Source organism: Podarcis pityusensis, assembly GCF_964106645.2.
Source record: "Podarcis pityusensis genome assembly, chromosome: 9".
Classification (NCBI taxonomy): domain Eukaryota; kingdom Metazoa; phylum Chordata; class Lepidosauria; order Squamata; family Lacertidae; genus Podarcis; species Podarcis pityusensis.
The window spans coordinates 61,540,435-61,556,458 of NC_138034.1; the positions used below are offsets into that span (position 1 = coordinate 61,540,435).

Genomic DNA, 16,024 nt, shown 5'->3' on the forward strand with positions numbered 1-16,024 from the left:
AAAATTCAGCTTCCTTGGTGTTATGTACTGAGTTGAATAGGATCCAAAAGGCATCAGTCTGATTGGTCCTAGAACAATAGGATCCAGAATGCAGCAGTCTGATTGGTCCACAGGAGGCACCCAATCCAGCTCCAGGTGGAAGGGAATCCGCAACCTGATTGGCCTACAGGAGAATCCCGGAATTAGCCAATCACGTGGGGCGCATTGTGTAAATAATGTATATAAGGCAGACATTTTTGGGGAACTTCCATTCCTCCTCACCACTATGAGCTGAATAAAGAGCATGAAATCCACTTGGGTGGGTGACACAAGGGTCTAGTCTTTTGAGCTTCTCTCTGTCCACTTTTCCCACACTGTACATAATTTTATATACTTTTTGTCAAATCTCCCATAACCCATCTGCTTTCAAGATTGAAAAGCCCCCAAATGCTGTTGCCTTTCATCAGAGGATAGTTGCTCCATCCCCTTGATTGCTATAATTGACATTTGGTTCCAGAAGAGCCCTGCTAGACAAAGATTTGTCTAGCCAAGTATCAGGTTTTCACACGAGCCAACCAGATGCCTATTGGCAGCCCGCAAGCAGAGCATGAGTTCAACAGGACTCTCTTGCTTGATCTCCAAGCAATGGGTATTGGTCTTGATGCCTGAAGTATCAGTGCTTAGCTATCAAATCTCTTTACTGCTTTCAAGCCATTTCTGGAGTCCTGTATTGGACTCGGTCTAGCCCCAAAGAACAAGATTCTTAGGGGTACCTCTTTTACTAAGGTTTGTGTGAAGATGCTCTTACTGTTTCCATCACCTCTGGAGCAACTATGGCAATAGAGCTGGAGGCAGCAGATCCCCTTGCAGGACCCAGCCTCAACAGTGGCTCAACAGTGAGTATTTACTGGGTCTCCATAATACTTTGCTGTTGATGCGACAGACATAGGGTGGTAGGCAACAAATCAGATAGTGCAAGGATTTCCACTTGTGCAATGAAACCTCTCCTCCCTCTTCCCTCCCCATGTACCCCCAATGCCCTCTCCAAAGCTACTCAGAGGACTGGGGAAAACCAAGAACAGATTTAGAGGTTGCAAGGGGAGAGGAGAACAAAAGAAGGTTGGACTGCACAGCCAAAAGTCTTTGCACTGGCCGATCAACTTCGATGGGTGCCACCCTTGTATTGTTTTCCTGATGCAAGTGTGGACAGGGGAGGGTTGATGGAGTCAGGACAAGGCAAGCGATGCTCTTACAGCCCTGGCAAAGTCACCCAGTGCTTTCCTTTCATTTTGTATTGGATTGTAGAAATTTAATATAGCAGCCACCTGGCACTGCCATGGAGCCATTCACAGGGCGACTCTGAAGCTGGGTGGGAGTGAGTGATTGTAGGTTTCAGCACTGACAGGCTTGTAAAAATAGAGGAACAGCAGTGGTTTGAGCCAAACTGAACCCACTATGTAAACAGTGCAACAGGGAATTACTTTACTGCTAAATTTAATGTGGGAGTCAACCACTGCTGTTTTCGAGACAAGTGCGCACACATGAAGGGCGTTTAAGGCAGAAGCTTTGAGACAGTGAATTGGCATGCAGGTTTTGAGCTAATAAATGTGTTTATTTACTCGATATTTATTTTTAAAATACCCTTCATCGTAATGATCTTAGGATAGGTTACAATGTCTAGTTAGTGATTTACTTTATACAATTGTATTTGTTGGTTAAATATACGTACGTTCTTTCATTCAAGGACCACAGAGCAGTTTACAACAATTTACTGCTTGATTATGAGGGTGGGAGGAAATCAAATTACAATTTTGCACTTATATGAAACACAGAAACCATAAGGACCACAAATTACAGAAAGAGCAGGTCATAAGGGCACCCGCTTCTCTTTTCCAGCCCATTCTCAGGCTTGCAAGATCAAGGGGAGTTAATCTGGCAATTCCTGTTCAGGGAAGTTTTTAATATTTAACGCTGTACTGTTTTTAACACTTGATTGGGAGCCGCCCAGAGTGGCTGGGGAAACTCAGCCAGATGGGCGGGGTATAAATAATAAATTATTGTTGTTGTTGTTGTTGTTGTTGTTGTTGTTGTTGTTGTTATTGTTATTGTTATTGTTATTGTTATAGCAGAGGGTCTAAAATCAGCCACTTATGAACTTAGAAGACTTCTTCACCTGTTCAAGATTCCAGAGCCGGAGTACAATGCATTACCATCACTCTGATTTGGCTTCAGCTATCAAGGCATGATGCTGCCTTGGAGCCAAGCAAGAGAAAGGGTTATTCGCCTTGGCACTCTGGAGTTATTATTAGGGGCAGATCCATAGCTCTGTGGCACAGCTTCTGCTTTGCATGCAGAAGGTCCCCGTTTCAATCCTTGGCAACTCATGGTAGGGCTGGGAGAGACCCCAGTCTGAAATCCAAGGGAGCACTGCCAGTCAGTCTAGGTAAAACTGAGCTGGAAAGATCAATTGTCAGACTTAATAGAAGGTGGCTTCCTGTGTTCCTGCGTCAAGTAAGGAAAGGGGAGAAATTCAGTTCAGCTTGCACTCTAATGCAGACCTACCCGGTTTGCACTTCCTATTACAATATGTGGACAGAAATGCCATTATCCTGCAAAATCTGCATTTCTCAAAAATTTACAGGGTGGTTCCCGAACACAAAAAGAAGTATACAGAAATCTGTATATTTGGGGAAAGCTTGCTGTCAGAGTTGCTTCCAGATCCTAGCTCACAGAGGATCACGCTAGCCAGCGATCATTAAATAAAAGTCTTTATTGAGTCACAGTTTCCATTCTCAAGCTGCTGCGTGCAACCCTACGTCTAATGGTTAGATCGGCGAAGCTCCATCTGAGTCTCCGCCCCTTGTACACCAACTTAATATCCTAGCCTTGCTCCACCTTTTCCGCCTGACTGTTCTTCTCTGGGTCCCTCTGCCCCCCGGGGTCTCTTCCTTCCGGGATTCCTCTGACGCTGACGCTGACCCCCCTGACTCTTCTCCCTCCTTTCGGCGGGCTTTAGGACCTGGCTCCCTTTCCGGGCTGCCTACTGCGCCACTTTCCTGTGCATTTGAACTTGGCACGCGCGCCCAACCTTCCACCTTCCGTCTGACCGTTTCTTCGCTCCCCGATGGAGGTGTGGCCACTCCTGACTCGTGCCCTCCCCCCTGTTGTGAGCTGCCAGCGCTTGATCCCTGGCGCCCTTCCTCTTCCCTGCTCTCTGGCGGTGACGCTGGTCCTGATTTCCAACTGCTCCCCTCTGAGTCCCCTCTGGCTCTATCTTCCTGGGGTGTCCCCCTAGGCTCCCCCCTTGCCCTGGCCACTGGTGCTCCTTTCTGTGAATCTTCTGATTCACTGGAAAGACTCGGAGGTCTCGGGTCGTCGTCATCACTCATCTTTTCTTCTGCCTCCTCCCCCTCGCTCTCTGTTTCCTCCCTTGCCCTTGCCTCTGCTCCTGAACCCCTGACACTTGCGTTAAAATGCATAGGTTAAGTGAAAATAACATCCCCAAATGTTCCATATTAGGGGGAATTGCTTGTAAAAAAAAATGCCTACCAAAATGTGTGCATTAGAGGGGAAATGTACCCTAAGATCCTAACAAATTTCTAATGAGTTGGTTTTTTTATTTAAAAAATCACAAACAGATGGAGAAATAGGATGCACTGATCTTAAATGTGAAGCTAGGAGAAGCCAAAGTTGATGATTTGCCCATCGCTAGTGACAGGACCACGAAACAGGCGATGATGTGTGGAGGCAGATAAGGAGGGGGCTTCCTGAACCTTTGGCCCTCCCCTCTTGCATGCTCACTTTTTGAGACAATAAAGTTCTAAAAGGACCCTCCCTAGCCCCTTGTAACTGCAATTTGTTTTAACTGATTTTAATACTGAACTTTAACTTCTTGTAACTTGGTTCTGGGACCTGTTGGCGAAGGACAGGTAATAAAATTATTATTATTAAAGAGGATGATGGAACTTTTAGCTCTAAGGTGTGCGACTCCTAACCAAGAGAACATGCACAATTTGAGCTCCTTAGCATGAAAAATTGCTCTCATCTTCCAACAGGTGGCAACGTAAGAAGCTACTTCTCAGAAGATAAGGATGCACCTTGACGCATTTCCTTTTCTAAAAACCTTTATCACAGGCCTTTCTTCACATTGGGGTTTTTTTTGGAGTGTTCATTAAATTTCTCATCTGTGAGGTATTCGTTATGCAAATGGCGCTGGATGAGGCAGGTGCGTCTTCTGCAAAGCACATCAAGCAGGTGTGCGGCATTGCTAGAGTCGAGGAGTTTGGAACAAAAGACCTTGCCTTCACTAGCATTAGGATACCTTGTGTGAATGGAAGCGTGCGTGCAGAAAAGTTCTTAAAGTCTGCAATTTGGTGCTGGAAGTGAAGCAAGAAGAAAAGTAGGAACACTTCTGGCAGCTTTCAGATAGAAGAGTTCTCTGCTTTCATGTTAAACGGCAGCACTTTGGAAGATGGCAAAAACAAAACAAAAAACAAACACAACCCACTGCCAGGCTTCTATTGATGGTCCAGATTAGAAAGAAATATTTCTCCCCCTGTGATTATAATCTCATAGCTAAGCATCACCTTCACAGTCAAAGGAGTCTTGAGAGACAAATTAGATTCTTGGTTCTACGTTTCCCACACTGTTCAACAAGCACACGATGTCACGATGATACCTAGTAATCTTCCCCACATGAGGGAAGCTTGGAAAACATGTACTTAGATTTGGTTGTGTGTGTTTTGTAAGCCACCGGGTGTGTGTTTTCTGCAATTAACATCCCTTTAAAAAAAAAAGCTCTGATTTATCTGTGGCAGGTTGTATCGCACCTCCTTCTCCCTGTGCATGAAAAGGTGGCGGAAGGAAAGGCTGTCAGATTACCTGGAATGTTTGTAATGTAATTGCACCTGAGAGGTCCAAGGGGTCTTATTGCAGCCTGGTGCTTCCCAGAGGTTTTGAACTACAACTTCCATCAGCCCAATCCAACATGACCATGCTCACTGGGACTGTGGCAGTTGCAGTCAAAAAGAGCTGGAAAGCACCTGCTTGAGGGAAGACTGATTTATTCTGTGCTTAGGGGGAGCAGAATACTTAAACTAGGAGCAAAGAGCTAGCAAAAAGGCTCCCAGGGCAGCTTTTGGATATCAATGAGAAAGTCCTTGCCCTCACAAAAGGAAAAGGGACTGGGGAGGGAGGAGGAAAAACGCAAACTCAATCTCTCACTCATAGTTACAGAGGCCTTGTAGGCAGCAGCAGCAGCAGTGGACATATTTGGAAAGAAGTCAAATATTTGTGGCTTTTCAGCAGAGCTGATGGAGGGCATGATAATAGCATGATAGATCATGGCTAGTAGCTCTTAATAGGGATGCGGGTGGCGCTGTGGGTTAAACCACAGAGCCTAGGACTTGCCGATCAGAAGGTCGGCGGTTCGAATCCCCGCGACGGGGTGAGCTCCCATTGCTCGGTCCCTGCTCCTGCCAACCTAGCAGTTTGAAAGCATGTCAAAGTGCAAGTAGATAAATAGGTACGCTCCGGCGGGAAGTTAAATGGTGTTTCCGTGCGCTGCTCTGGTTTGCCAGAAGTGGCTTAGTCATGCTGGCCACATGACCAGAAGCTGTACGCTGGCTCCCTCGGCCAATAAAGCGAGATGAGCGTCGCAACCCCAGAGTCGGCCACGACTGGACCTAATGGTCAGGGGTCCCTTTACCTTTACCTTTAGTAGCTCTTAATAGCCTTGGCCTCCAAGACTTTGTCTAATCCTCTTTTAGAGCCATCCAAGTTGATGGCCGTCACAGCCTCCTGTGGCAGGCAGTTCCATAGTTTAACTCTGTGAATAAATTCTTTCTTTGATTTGTCCTGCACACCTAACAATCATCTCCTTAGGATGTCCACAAGTTCTACTGCTATGAGAGAGGAAGAAGAACTCTTCTCACTTTCTTCATTAATCACACTTTCCCCAGTCAGGGGCTAAAGAAGTTGCAGTGACCAAAATCTTTTGTCCTGTGTACTCCTGCTTAACACCCTGCATTGCATCTGTTTCCCTATGGAGCCTACCATGTCTCTACAAAACATGGGAGTGTGCAAGCCGTGGGCTTCTGCTGCTTTCCGGAACATTTTAATATGTTTTCCAAAGCTGGATTCATCTCCAGGCTTATAGTCCTTTAATATCCGGTCTGGTTCATAGTGTTAAATTTATTTCTGTAATATAATGCTATTATTTCAGCAGGCAAAAACAGCAAAAATGCACATGGGGGAAACACTAAGCATTTCAATGCTCTCATGATTTGTACACATTGTCCCTGCACATACCATCTGAACAAATGGCTTAATTTCGCCACATAGTCATTATTCATGTATTTCGGGCAAATGCATTCCGAAAATAAAAAAGTGGGTGATTAGAATGGGTTGCATCCATCTTTCTTTGGAGCTGTTCCATGCATGTCCGAAGTAGCTCCCACTAGGTCAGATAGAATGTACTCTCCAGGAAGCATTCGCTGGATTGCAACCCTGGCCTGAGAGCAGCTAAATGACTCAGATTTTTAAACAACTTAGAATTAGCACCCAGGAGTGTGGTGTAGTGGTTAGAGCAAGGGTATTCAATGTGGTGCCCTCCAGCTGTTGTTGGACTCCAACTCCCATGAATCCCTGACCATTGTCCGTGCTGCTTGGGGAGGATGGGAGTTGTAATGATGTCATCTGTCTAATTATAGATAAGAGCATCTGGTTAGGGCTGTTCACCAGTTCAAACACCCCACTCAGCTATAAAGCTCACTGCATGATTTTGGGCCAATTGCCACCTCGCAACATAATCTACCTCTCAGGGTTGCTGTGAGGATAAAGGCTGGGAGACAGAGAAATAGACAGCCATGTGTATCATATCTTAAGTTTCTTAGAGGAGAGAGTGGTTGCTGGCATCTATCTGTCTTGAGAGACAGTGGAGGGTGCCTCTGAGGGTGAAGTCAAACCGTGGTGTTAGCAAAGGGACCTCTCTGGGGTACAAGCCTGAGCCATGTGTATGGAGGTCCTGGGCTGCCCAGATGACAAGACCCCCCTCTCATCACTAATGTGAACCAAAGGAAAGCAGAGAAATACATTTGGCACCAGCTTGGCTGCAGGAGTTGCCAGAAGGAGATGTAAGTCTAAGGGACTCCACTCCAGATCTGTGTAGGGTTTACTCCTTAGCCGTTACTTCTCCCAAATATGTCCCTCAAGGCAGCAGAGGTTTAGGATCAGAGTTTTCCTTCTCCTAGACTGCTACCTTCCCAGGGTGAAAAGCCCCATCTGCCCCTCACTTCAGCACATACAAAAACCGCCTTCTTGACCATTGGACCCACTATTGGTCTTGTCCACTCAATCTGCTGGAGCCTGTCTCCTCATGCAGGGGAAGAAGAAGAAGAAGAAGAAGAAGAAGAAGAAGAAGAAGAAGAAGAAGAAGAGGAGGAGGAGGAGGAGGAGGAGGAGGAGGAGGAGGAGGAGGAGGAGGAGTTTGGATTTGATATCCCACTTTATCACTACCTGAAGGAGTCTCAAAGCGGCTAACATGCTCCTTTCCCTTCCTCCCCCACAACAAACACTCTGTGAGGTGAGTGAGGCTGAGACACTTCAGAGAAGTGTGACTAGCCCAAGGTCACCCAGCAGCGGCATGTGGAGGAGCGGAGACGCGAACCCGGTTCCCCAGATTACAAATCTACCACTCTTAACCACTACACCACACTGGCTCTCAACTCTAACTCACCGAGCATTCAAAACCCATTGCCTATCTTCACCTGGTTTAGCCGGCCAAATGGAGCCATTCCTGGGGTGTGGCTGTTGTCGCATGCAGACAGCTTCTGGGAGCCACAGGTGAGAGCTGAGTGTCAGGTGGGGACCAAAGGTTGACATATTATCCAGGAGGAGCACAACATGTGCCCAGTCCCTATCACCCCTCCCCGAACACCCCATATACCCAAGGAGGAGAGGTCCTCCACTCAGGCAAGCAATAATATGTATTCAGGTCAGGCAAATACAGTCAAGAGTGCCAAGCAGGGCTTGTGAGGGGTGTGGTCAATGCGTGCATAACTTGGGCACTGTAACTTGGATCTAGGATTCTAAACCATGGTTTGTCCTCAAAACAATGGCTCACTGTGTTCTCTCTGTATGTTGCCAATGCAACAAGAAAGCATTTGTTAATTACCAGGTGCTGCACAGGACAGGACATTCCTAAACCCCTCTTCCCCTTTACTAAATTTCTGGTTTTTTGTTTTTTTTTAAATACTGCAATACCTTGCACTACAGACTCTCACTGAAATCCTGCACGTAGGTGGATCAGCTTTATCTCCCAATGAAATCAACAGGATTTAAACAGTGTAACTACTTGCAGGATCACAGCCACTCGTTCCATCACTGCACTTTGTCAATTTGGAGCAAGCCAACCCTCTTTAGCTATGACCTTACAGGACACTTCCAGGCCTTTATCCCAGGAATTCAGGCCAAATTAGCACTAGAAGGAGCCTTGCACAGGATGCCACGAGTTGAGTCGGGTTCTCTAGGTACAATGAGCAAAGAGGAGGGGGGGGGAAGAGTTAAACGGTTCTGCTTACTTTCCTCTGGTGGTTTCGAAGCTGGGCTTTTTGAGATCTGCATTCTGCTTGCTGCTATCTTCTGAGTGTCTGGAAGACCTGCTCACCATAGTCCCTTGGTTTCCCCCAGAAACTTCCTTTGGAGGAAGGCGATTCCAAGGATGGTATGGTGGAGGAACCCCTGCATTGCTAGGCAGGATGAATCGCTTCCCGTTGGGAGAACCGCCATCACTGTTATTCCCTGGGCTAGGAGTTACGGTAAGGGCCAAGGGTGTCTTCTGCTGTGCTGGAGTTTGCAATTCCTGTGCCTCTTTCGTGGCTAGAGGAGAACTGCGCTTTACACCTTCCTCTTGGCTTGCATTCAGCAAAGCATCCGGCTTCTCTGAAGTAGGAGGCAGGGAGGTTGCCAATACGTTTCTGAGGTCCTGCGTTTCAGGTGAAGTCAAGCCCGGGTGGCTGCTCTCCGCTTCGCTCTCCACCACAGGTGCACTGGTTGCTTCGATTTCTGCACTGCTGCATCCCAAGGCCAGCAAGCTCAGCAGCAAGAATACCTCCCTCATTCTCTTGGCATGTGAGAACTTTGCGGTGACTCTCTCATATATAGAAGACTCTGGATGCTTCCCTTTCTCAAAGCTGCCGCTTTCACAATGAACCTGCAGTGAATCCCCGGTTGGGGATTTTATTTGTGGCAGAGAGAGGAAACAGGTTTTTGAGTGTTTGAAGCTGGACCGAGGAAGCTCCCTTTCCTGTTTCGATGGATTCCTCTGTGACCTGCGACCTCTTGGAGCTCTGGAGCCAGTAAGTTGTAGGGGAAAGCAAAGAGGGCTGCCTTTGTTGGAGCTACAGGATGAGGAATAATGGCACAATGCGAACGTGGAAATATGCTGTCCATGAAACCGCTTCAAGGGGGATGGGTGGGGAATAAGAAGGGCTGAGTAACTTCCTTTTGACTTTGGTTAGCAGCAAAGAACATGAGAGACCCACCCAATATGATGGCATCCTAAAGTCCCACATCCCTATGCTGAAGCACATGCAAAACAGCTCCCAAGGAGCACATGCCACTACTCTGTTCTCTCTGCCACAATGGCCCTGCTCACACTGTAGCTATTTTTGCACTCTTTTGAGGCCAGAGTGGATATGCTTAAAAACCTCCAGTCCATAACAGGGCTGGATTAACCATTAAGCAAAATGTGCATCAAGGGAAAGGGGGCGCCACAGAAATTTTCCATTGCCGAATTCACCATAGACCACATGGTGCAGCTGAACCAAAAAAAAGGCTCCCACAATAAATGGAGTTAAAATACAACAATAAAAAGTAAATAAATAAATAAAGTGGAAGTACAGTGGTACCTTGGGTTACATACACTTCAGGTTACATGCGCTTCAGGTTGCAGACTCCGCTAACCCAGAAATATTACCTCGGGTTAAGAACTTTGCTTCAGGATGAGAACAGAAATCGTGCTCCGGCGGCGCAGCGGCAGCAGGAGGCTCCATTAGCTAAATTGGTGCTTCAGGTTAAGAACAGTTTCAGGTTAAGAACGGTCCTCCGGAACGAATTAAGTACTTAACCCGAGGTACCACTGTATACATAAATAACAATTATTTTCCATCATACTGTAGGTTTCATTTTGTTTTGGGGTGTGTGTGTTATTTTACGGTTTATTATTGTTTATATTTTGAATTAGATATATATGGGGGGGGAACCAAAATCTTTTAAGTGCTTAGGGCTTCTAAATCTGGCCCTGGTCCACAACATCCTGACAGAGTCCATTCGATTGTGGAATGGACTCCCACAGGAATTTCCTTCCTTGGAGGTTTTTAAGCAGAGGTTGGATAGCCATCTGTCATGGATGCTTTAGTTGAGATTCCTGGATTGCAGGGAGTTGGACTAGATGGCACTTGAGGGACCTTCAAACTCTACAATTATATGATTCTGTGCACCCATACAGCCCTGACCTCACCACTGCCCTTCCTCACCCCACCCTATCACCATCCAGGGAAGCTGCAGCAGCGCTGGTGTGAGAGGGCAGGTAATTAATTAATTAATTAATTAATTAATTAATTATTATTTATACCCCGTCCTCCCCAGCCAGAGCTGGGCTCAGGACAACTAACACCAGTAAAATTACAGTAAAAACATAATAGGGGGTGGGGGGAACCAATTTAAAATGCAGGTTAAAATGCAGACTCATTTTAAAAGTAGCCCATAGATGAAAACCATAAGGGGAGGGAAACATAAGGGTCAGACTGAGTCCAAACCAAAGGCTAGGCGGAACAGCTCTGTCTTGCAGGCCCTGCAGAAAGATGTCAAGTCCCACAGGGCCCTAGTCTCTTCTGACAGAGCGCTCCACCAAGTCGGGGCCAGTACTGAAAAGGCCCTGGCCCTAGTTGAGACCAATCTAACCACCTTATGACTTGGGACCTCCAAAATGTTGTCATTTGTGGACCTTAAGGTCCTCCGTGGGGCATACCAGGAGAGGCAGTCCCGTAGGTACGTGGAAGCCACCTTATAGTGAATCAGACCATTGGTCCATTTAGCCTAGTCTTGTTAACACAAACTGGCAGGAGGTCTCTGGGGTTTCAGTCAAGGATCTTTCTGGAGATGCCAGGGATTGAACCTGAGGTCATTTAAATGCAAAGCAGGCACTCGAGCACTGAACTATGGAGGTTCCCCAAGCTGCATCCCACTGTACAGCCTGGTACTGAAGTGAAAACACCAGAATCTGGCGCAGTCATTCAGATCAAATGCAAAGAGAAGCGGGCCTTTTTGTTGCAGCCTGCCAAAGATTGTGGAGCGCACGGACTAATTGTAACTGAAAGGCAGTCATCTTCTCTCTGAGCAAGTCTGGGCAGCTGCTGAAGTGGCCTCCTGAATTATCCGCCGCGAGTGCAAGAGGTTCCTCACATCCCTGCAGCTGACAGCATCTCATTAGCGACACTTCTCAGGAATGGACGAAGGCTGCTGAAGACATAAACAACTCCGATTAGCTGGGCAGAGCTGCTGCGCTAAGTTACAGCTGTAACGTTCGATAATGTGCTGGGCAAAACGGGAAGGAAGCCAGGACAGTGACAACAGAGCCAGATGCCCCATATTCCTTGCTCACGTGGCCTTGTGCTTTCAGAAGCCAAACACTCAGGTTTTTGAGCCTGGAATACACCTCCACAAAAGGGTAATTGCTATGTAGGTAAAAGTAACAGGGCAGTCTGGAGGGGGGAAAGCAGGATTTAATAGGTGAAATATACTCGGAGTCGAGAGTGGATTTCATGCTCTTTATTCAGCTCATAGTGGTGAGGAGGAATAGAAGTTCCCCCACAATATCTGCTTTATATACATTATTTACACAATGGGCTGCACGTGATTGGCTAATTCCGGGATTCTCCTGTAGGCCAATCAGGTTGTGGATTCACTTCCATCTGGAGCTGGATTGGGTGGCTCCTGCAGACCAATCATACTGCTGCATTGTTCTAGGACCAATCAGACTGCTGCATTTTGGATCCTATTGTTCTAGGACCAATCAGACTGCTGCATTTTGGATCCTATTGTTCTAGGACCAATCAGACTGCTGCATTTTGGATCCTATTTTTCTAGGACCAATCAGACTGCTGCATTTTGGATCCTATTCAACTCAGTACATAACAATAGGACAGGGGAGTAAAAGCCCAGACGCCTGCGTTTCAGAGTGGCCGATCGGCAGTCGAGGCTACAATCAATTACCCTTCATTTCAAGCACACCTCAAAGTAGATGCCATAGCAATCTGAACTTATGTGCAGGGGACAGAGCTCCCCCCCAGTTTTAGAAGGGAAGGGATGGAAATTAAGCCCACAATTAGAAATCCAGAAAAAGAAGGGGGAAGGGGTGTTTGGTGTGTTGTGGAGCTGGCATATGTCTCCTAGACATGGACCTGACATGGAGACGATGGCCAGCTTGAATACTGAGCTCAGCGCTCTAGGATCCCACCCTGCAGGGTTGATGTCGACCTTTCAGAGTCCCTGCAGAGACTCTGTGGGTTTTGAAAGAGATGAGGAACAACAAGGGAATCTGTGGGGCAGTTTTGGTTTTATTTAATTTTCTTAGCCGTTCTTCATTGAAAACGCAACTTCAGAGCAGGTCACTTCTTCTTTACTCACCTCAAGGTTTCGGTATCACATAATAGGGTAGTCATGAAGAGGAGCACAGCTTCGGTTCCTTTCGGTACTAGGATCTCTCAGCTTTGCATTTTTCCAATTTCCAATTTAGTTCACGTTTCCACATCAATTGGCATTTTTTTTATGAAAAAAAGAAGTCGTCGTGAAACTTGTTATCTGTGTTTACATGAAAATTTTTGCAAAGCATTTCCTTCTAATATAATGCATTTCGATGTTATTTTCACCAACGTATAGTCATTTATTTGCATTTTTGGTACACAACACTTGTCTGGAGAACTGCATTGCAAATTTCGGAGATGGGGTTTCCAGCAACTAGTGTTCATAAGCATTGCTGCTTTGAACTGTGGAGTCAAAGCACAGCCATCATGGTTCATAGGCATTGATAACCCTCTCCTCCATGAATTGATCTAATCCTCTTTTAATATATGGATACGCACAAAGAGTTGGGGGGAAGTGCCAAGGCTTGGTTTTGTTGTAATATGCTTTGGTAATGTAATACCCCTCCCCCCTCCTTATGAAAAGAGAAGTGAGAACATTTTGATCTTTGCAGGAGGTTTAGAAAATAGAGAGTATACACCATTGCAACACTCAAAAGATAAAACACAGGATTTCTTAAGACGATGGAGTTACTGCTTACGAAAGGGAAGTGAATGCAAGCTGGTGCAATATGTTTCAGGAAAGGGCTTTGGGATTCCCCTGTCCTTCCACACCCAGCATGGATGGGAACTGTGAAAAGTGCCAACGTCATTTCTTAGTACCGATGACTAAAAATGAAACCATATGTTTGGAGAAAGGAGGGAGTACAAAAAAGTTGTGTATTAATTGTAGCTGGGTTCAAAGGCTGTTTATAAGATGGTAATTTATGGGCCACAGTTCACAAGAATCTAAGAAGAGTCTGGCTGGATCAGACCAAACAGCTTTCTAAGCCACCATCCTGTCTCTCACATTGGTGAACCTGATGCCTTTGGGAAGTCCAGAAGCAGGAAGTGAGCAAAAGCAACTGGTATTCAGAGGCATGCTATGGTTGCCAGCCTTCGAACAAGCCAGGATATTAAAGCACAGTATAAAGCTAGTTTAAACATCCTTGCTTTTTCTGAGGCTGGCAACTATAGTTTCCTGGTTCCACTGGAACAGGAAACTATGGTTAATTAGAGGCTTCCTGGTTTAATTGTGGCTTCTGCAAAGAAAGGGGTAAAGCAATTCTTTGGGCCAGCAAAAGATGAGATATGATCCTCCAAACTAGCTGAAGTTATTGGAAAGTGTCAGTCATTTAGCTTTCATATTGTTACAAGCCACCCCAATCTCTGAGCGGTGTTAGATTCCAGGGGTACCAGGCATGTTTACCAGGGGCTGAGTTTCCTTTTAGACAATGAGGCACAGCGGAGACTGTGGTGTCTTTATGATATTTGGTTTATTTACACATATATGCAACCTGAGTCTACAATGGAGAGAGCACAGAGCGTGCACATTCCCACGAGGGCCCTGTTCCTTCCATTGCTGCAGGAGACCCCAAACATTGATTCCAGGAGACCCCAAACATCAGGTCTGACCCTCTCTGCAACATAAAACAGAAAGCCCACCTGATGCTCTGCTTCCTGCCCCCTCCATTCCAGCTTGCAAAATGCAACTGTTTCTCCTTCCGCCTACCTCATCACACACTGCAATTCTGCCCCTCCCTCCTGAAACTCTATCCTTTTGTCTTTGCTAACTCAGGGAGGGGTTTCCCCCCTTTGCTTTCTGAACCAGAGAGTCTCTTCATCAGCCATTTCTTTGTGCTCTTTTAATGGTCCATCTCTCCAGGCAATGATTTCATCAAAAAGCCAGCCTGGGTTATAATTTAACATGTTAAATTCAACATATCTGGCACCCTGGAATTAGAAGTGTGGCCCAGAATTAGAAGGGGGAGTCCAGACACCCCACAAACTTAACAACAATATGTACACACAATCCTGCAATCAGTGCTAGCTTTCCAAAAGAGAGGAGTGAGGATGCTGTCATCAAACAACATCAGAAAGATGAATAGTACTAATAAAATGGAATAGTCCATCAAACTTCATAAGAAATAAGTTACTGTTGCCCATGCTTGGAAGTGGAAGGATAACAAGAGTAATTGATCCTCTCCCCTCCCCTCCTCTGCCACTGCCCTCCTCTGATTTGTTACTTGTATGATAAAATATGCCGTAAGTCTTTCTTCTGGACTATTCTTCATTCACCACCTTCCTCAATCATATTTAATGGAGAAACAAATGCTGGCTTTGAATATGATCAGCCTCAGAAGCACAGAATGTGGGAAAGTGTAGTAGATACCAACGATTTGGCTGCTATTCCTTTGCATAATAGACAAGCTCATTCTTTGTGCAATATTGTTTCTAATATTGTTCAAGAAGACTATGTAAAGTCAGGCCTCACCTGCACTATCCACTTAAAGCAGTATCAAACCACTTTAAACTGTCATGCCTTCCCCCAGAGAATCCTGGAAGCTGTGGGGTTTTCTTAGGAGTGCTGAGAATTGTTAGAGCTAAAGCACTGCAGTTAAAATTTACCAGCATTTTAGTGTGAATTTCTCCTAAGCACAATTTTGTATGCAATTTTGACTAATGTACACATTTTCGCAAGGAATTCCTCCTAATGTAATGCATTTTTATCTTTGTGAACACAATCATTTTTAGGCACCCTTTCCACTAATATATCCATTTTTGTATACATTGGTTGAAGAAACGCATCACAAAATTTCAGATATGTGCACGTTTTTGAAGGATAGCTTTTTTTGTTTTGAAAATGCAAATTCGATAGATTTGGTTTTCAATGTGAACCAAATTAAATTTCTCGCGCATTCCTACATCAAGTTGATGGGGGGAAATAAGGTTTTTTATTAAGAAAAAGCTCACACTCATGGCTGTTCATGGTGTCTAATGTACTTCAAGCTCCTGCCCGCCATCAGAGGCACTGATGCCTTCTGCTTTGTGTCACAAGAGATGCTGCCATGCTCAGGATACCCACTCTTCATCTTTAAGCTTGAGGCAAAATAATTCTCTCGAGCTCATAAAGGAAAAGATTGGAGGGAGGAACTACAAAACAGAAACCCCAGTTTCTCACATGGAAAGCAGAGTACAAAGGCATGGATCCATGACTCCTCCTTTTCATTATTCATGAACTGGCCGTTCTTCTTTCAAGCAGGTGAAAGCACATTCCTCCTGAGCAAACAGCACGTGATTTCTTGTTACAATCAAGCGCATTGTGAAGCGGATCCTATTTGTTCTTCATCTGGATTTACTGATGGCCTCTCTTCGTATGATTTACCAGTGTCCATCTTCTGACTGTGGAGAGACAGTAGAAGAAA

General features: G+C 45.7%; 1 protein-coding gene across 2 annotated transcripts in view; it reads right to left on the minus strand.

Moving 5' to 3' along the window:
* The window catches only part of MMRN1 (multimerin 1), a 72,037-nt gene extending 62,843 nt beyond the window's left edge, over window positions 1–9,194 (minus strand). For both annotated transcript variants that reach the window (XM_081020702.1, XM_081020701.1), the window contains exon 1: window positions 8,559–9,194. In XM_081020702.1, coding sequence (XP_080876828.1) covers window positions 8,559–9,097 — 539 coding nt within the window. In that variant the 5' untranslated portion in view covers window positions 9,098–9,194. The remainder of the gene's footprint in view (window positions 1–8,558) is intronic.
* Between the last annotated feature and the right edge of the window lie 6,830 nt (window positions 9,195–16,024).